Source organism: Ipomoea triloba, chromosome 15, assembly GCF_003576645.1.
Source record: "Ipomoea triloba cultivar NCNSP0323 chromosome 15, ASM357664v1".
Taxonomy (NCBI): Eukaryota; Viridiplantae; Streptophyta; class Magnoliopsida; order Solanales; family Convolvulaceae; genus Ipomoea; species Ipomoea triloba.
In genome coordinates, this window is record NC_044930.1 from 6,797,845 (window position 1) to 6,803,339 (window position 5,495).

The 5,495-nt window shown below is 31.0% G+C and overlaps 1 protein-coding gene across 1 annotated transcript; it reads left to right on the forward strand.

Annotated features, from left to right (window-relative positions):
* Positions 1 to 3,411: 3,411 nt before the first annotated feature.
* LOC116007354 lies at positions 3,412 to 5,420 on the forward strand. Its single transcript, XM_031248016.1, has 2 exons — positions 3,412 to 3,546; positions 4,967 to 5,420. Exon 2 carries the CDS (start codon positions 4,971 to 4,973, stop codon positions 5,418 to 5,420), a length of 450 nt encoding a protein of 149 aa, XP_031103876.1. The 5' UTR covers positions 3,412 to 3,546; positions 4,967 to 4,970.
* The last annotated feature ends 75 nt before the right edge of the window (positions 5,421 to 5,495 follow it).

Sequence of the window (5,495 nt, forward strand, 5' to 3'; positions counted from 1 at the left end):
AATAGTTGTAATCTTGAAATTAATAGATTTAGATTTTTTTTAAAAAAAAATCAATTTGAAATAAAAGATTAAATTGAAAATTTTAAAATTACAATGAAACCTTCAAATTTAGAGAAAGGAAGTTTTACATTTTGACAATGGCCTTCTTTGGTAAACATCTTTTGAATTATTTTTAAGTGTTTGACCTACTACAACTATTTGATTTGGTAACATAACTAAATTTGATGTTGAGTAATTACCTTTTCTCTATAGCATTTTGGAGAAAAAAGAATTTCTCCAAAACGCTTATATACTTGAAAACAAAAATTATTAAAAGATTAACAATTAAATTTTATTATTATTTAGTTAATACAAATTCACTAGTCAAAGTTGTTGATACAACCAGATATCTACTATCCTCTAACTATTATACTAATCACTAATTTACTTAGGGTCCGTTTAGAAAGCTAAAAAATGATTTCGAAAGTTATTTATCAGATTTTTTCATGTTTGAATTTTCAAAGAAAACAGAGTCAAAAGAAAATATTCATTCTGATGATCAACATAAAACATTAAAACGGATCCAATTTGACAGAAAATGTCTTCGAATATTTTTAGTCATAATATATTTTTTAAATTCTTTATTTTTATGTCTCTATCTTCTCTCATCTCTCATATCTCTTCATGCTAGTTTCCGAATTTTATTACCCCTACCACCACCACCACACCACACCATTTATTATTATTATTGTTACAAATAATATATTCATTTTCAAGAAAAAATAATAATTTTATGACTTTTTAGCCAAACACTAAAAAAGTAAACTATTTTCCAAAATATTTTTCATATTTCTAAATAGACCCTTAATGCCAAAAAGAATTATAGGGACCTATTTAGTATGAAAAAAAATCAGTAAAATTTCCTAGAACTAAGTTGTGTAATGAAATTATGAAAATATATGCTTGCATGTTTAAAAGTAGACTAAGCATTTTCTGACATACATTACGTAAGAATATTATCCACGTGATATGAAGGGAAAAAGCTAGAAGATTAACATATTCATTCTAGCCATGATGTATATGTTGCTTTGGAAGTCCTTCCGACAAAATGCTCAAATCGAAAAGACAAAGGCTGACGCTCAAAGCATTCGAGAATCTAAAAACTATATAATGCAATTTTTAAAAGTATAAAATACATTATACTTTTTTTTTCAAAAAAAAAAAAGTATAAAATACATAAATAGAGAAATCCTAAATCTAAATTGTAAATATTAAACCTTAAACATTAAAAAGTACGTAAATCTTTAAATCAATTTAAGAGTGAAACTTTAAACCAAAAACTCTAAAAATAAAATAAAAGTGCATTACACTTTCAAACTAGTCAAAATGCAAGGTGTAATGTTACAAAGTGAACATTTAAAATTAATTATCAAAATATCACCGCATTAATTTTTTTCAACTTGCTCTATAATCATTAGATTTGACCAAATGAATAGGTGGGATTGATTCTTAATTTTATCTTGAAAATAATTCTCATATGATCACTTTTATATGGTCAAAGTACATGTGAGGTTTTTATAATATGGTGTGATGTTCAATTTAATTCCTATACCTCAGTTTTGTTCCATTTAATCCATGTAGTTTATAAAGTCGTACAATTGAGGATAATAATTAGCGGTGTTAATATAAGCATTAACTTAGTTGACTTGGAGCTGACATCATCTTGCCACATCATGATATTTAAATGATATTTAAATGTCAAGTCAATTAATTCAAAATCATAAACAATAGAGAATTAAATAGTACTATATGACTATGGAGTCACAAAAGGCTCCTGAACAATAGGTAACTTAGTCAAACTTATTCTAGGCCAGCATCTTTGACTTCAAGCTTCACGAGTTGGTACGTGCAAGTCATTCGTTCACTTCAAACTTCAATAATCATAGTTTCATTCGACTATCAACCTTTGTATGCTTTTCGAATAAATCTATAATTATGAAATGATGGAGCAATTACAACGTTTGGGACCAATTCATTCTGTCATCCACCTTCAGTCTTTCGAATTGAAGATGACAAATAATCCACTATCGAATGATCCACCTTCAGCCTTTTGAATTGAAGATGACAAATAATCCACTATCGAATGCCTTCACGCCTAATCTTCTATTTAGAGCACAAATAATTCAGTCTTTCGAATTGAAGATGACAAATAATCCACTATCGAATGAACCACCTTTAGTCTTTTGAATTGAAGATGACAAATAATCCACTATCGAATGCCTTCATGCCTAATCTTCTATTTAGAGCACAAATAATTGAATTCTTTTTTCTCTAGTCTCTTGCACGCCTCTTCTATTTATATCACAAATAATTGGATTCCTTTTTCTCTAACTTCTTACTCATAATTCTCCTTAAAAGTTAAAACACTCATTAACAAATAATGCGTAAATAGAAGATTACACTCCTTAAAATCGTCAACTATTGCCCTGAATTATACTACTTTTTAAAGTACAAGAAATAAATTAAATAAAATTAATGTATATGAATTAATTGAACATACAAGTTTGGTGAAAAAATCTAAACAAGATACTGCTACTTTAGTTATCTTACCAAACTTTCCAAAAAAAAAAAGAAAGAAAGAAAAAGTCATCTTACCAAAATTACCTACCTAACAGTAACGGTTTTGAAATTCGAGACTTCTTTGAAAAAAAAAAGTTTTTAAATAGAAAAGAGAAAGATAGTGAGAAAGTGAGAGGGAAAATAAAATAAAATAAAATAATTGTTTGAAGATTTGAAATTTCATCTCTAATTCTCTGTGTTATCATCACACGATCAATTCTATTTTATGTTATTTTAAAATAAAATTTAATATATATTTTTAACATTTACCGTGAATAAAAAAATTGACATTAATTCACTGAAATATTTTCTTAACTAGCTAGACTCTTATTATATTGTAATTTTAATTTGTCGTCCGTATATATTTGTCATATAAACTTTATTGAATTTAAAAACTATCATGGATTTAATTGGTCACAAGTTCGATTATTATTGACATTCTCTTGATCAAATTGTTGTACAAAGTCTTTCTAGTGCGATTTACCTTTTTTGTGTAATTTATGAGTTATTACACATGAACGAAATTTAGTTAATGCATATCTTCAAATACTGGTACGATTTTTCTCGTCACCCAAAGAAAGCTACCATAGATTCAATTGGACATAAATAGTATATATAAATAGATTATTAACAAATATAATAAAATAGGTTAATTAATTGAAAACTTGAAAGTATAAAGTGAAATTGAAAAAAAAAAACGAAAAAAAGAAAACAGTCAGATAGAGTAAAAATTATTGCCCGACAATAACATAGGGCCAGATTTATGTTTTTCCTTGTTTTGTTTTAAGTAGAGGGAGAGTGGGGGAGAGAGAGGGAGAGGGAGTGAGGGAGAGTTGTAGGAAGAAGACTGTGCTGCTAGGAAGGAGACAGAGAGAGAGAGAGAGAGAGAGAGAGAGAGATCTCTATCTATCTTGTTGGTGAGATCAGCAGCTGAAAGGCAAAATCTTTGTAAGCTCTCCATTTTCTCATGCAATGATTCCTTCGATCTGTTTGTTTCTCTTCCTGTTCTTTCCACCTCTGTTTCTGGAAACCTTGTTCCAGCAGTGCCTCACTCCATTTGCTATGTTTTCTTGCTCCATTTGTTTCTTTTCAAATATTTGCTTGTGTATGATACTGTTTCCAAGTTTTTATTTTTATTTTTTGTTACTTCCATTTGAAAAATGGGGTTGAACAAAGTGGGAACTTTAAGGTGGGTTAATCTGTTTTCTATGATGGGTTTGAGGCTTTTGAGCTTTTGATTTGGCTGTGTTCATTTTTCAGGACATTTGATCTTGCAAAATTGCAAGTTTTTGAGTTGGGTTGAGTTTTAAGCTGGCAAGATTAGGGCTTTGGACATGGGTTTTAGCAGCTGCTGACAAATTTTGGGTGCTGGGACATGTATTTTGAATTCTTGTCCCTGATGACCCCATATTAGTTGCAGTTGGTGTTTGTAGTTTCATGAATTGAATGATTACTTTTTTCTGCCAATTTTTCCCCCCTTGTTAACAAAACCTCCTGTGTTTGGTATTCAGAATTGTACTTTTTTAAAAAACTTTTTCTTAGTTGCCACTTACCCATATATTGTACTCTCATTTGGATTTTAGGTTTCTTTCCAAATTTAAATTTATTTTGCATTCTATTTCTGAATGGACATCCCTAATTTGTGGAACTCTGGCAATTGTGTAGCTTAACATGGATCTGTCCAGGATTGATAGCATTTGTTTGTGCATTCAAATATGAGGTGAATAGAAGTTATGTCATTTAGTATGGACTATTACAATAATTGGAAGGGCAAGGAATTTTTTTGGGGGGGTAGGGAAAACGGGGGGATTAGGATTTTTAGCCTGGCAGTTGGTAAGTTTTCTAGCTTTGCCATTTCAGCATAGATCAGTTTTAATGCTTCCTCTCACCTTGTGTGTATACCTCAATAGAAACAATTTCTATTCGTATGTGCTGACATGAGATGTTACAATGTTCTATGTTTTTCTGCATCGGGAAAGCTACATAAGCAAACAATGTACTTTTGTTTGGAGTTGAAAGGACAATATTATAGGAAATACCTAGTATTTTGGGTAAAGCAGTTAAACGGAAGCTTCAGAATATTATTCCTCACCTCTGTATTAATTAGTATTGTACTTCATAATATTGGATTTGATTTTGGCCAAACTAATTATCTCCAACATAGAGGAAACTAGAACTGTTATTTCCTTTCATTGCGTGATGAAATAATTAGAAATTTATGTGTGTTGAACTATCATAGTTTGGAGACCTTTTGTTAGCGAGCTGTGTAGGACACTTAAGACAGCTGATTCCTAATGCCTTTCAATTTTGAACTATCATGTTTTAACGCTTTGTTTTATTATTTATATTTTTAATTTTTTTCATGCAGGCAGATGGGGAGGGAGGTTGCCAGCTTACGTATCGACAAGAAAGCCAATGTTGCCAATTTAAAACCAAATTGTACTGGTTATGGAACAGTTGACATTAATGGCTCGGAGGCACTTGGAAGAGACGCGAATATTGAGGATTGCCGTGAGAAGCAAGATGTGCTATCTGTTAAGATCACAAATTGTGAGGCCGGTGAGCCTGAGGGAAAAGTTGTGAAAGCTGACACTCTAAAGTTGAGTGATAAGAAGTCGAACTCAACCGTGAAGCCTGCCTCGGAGTCTGCTATTGTAGATGCAACTTTAGACACAAACCCTGATATGTTGAAGTCCCCCGGCCCTGGTCTTGTTGCCAAGCATCATGCTAACGGTGTTGAGGCTACTGATACTGGTTCGAACTGCTCTTCGAAATCAAATGATCTGCACTCCCCGTTGAGTGCAAAAAGGTCACAGGTATAGTTTCATACGCTCTCTTATTAGGGCACTTTTTCATGTCTTGTAAATGTGATGATTTGAGGTTTTTTTTTTTTTTTT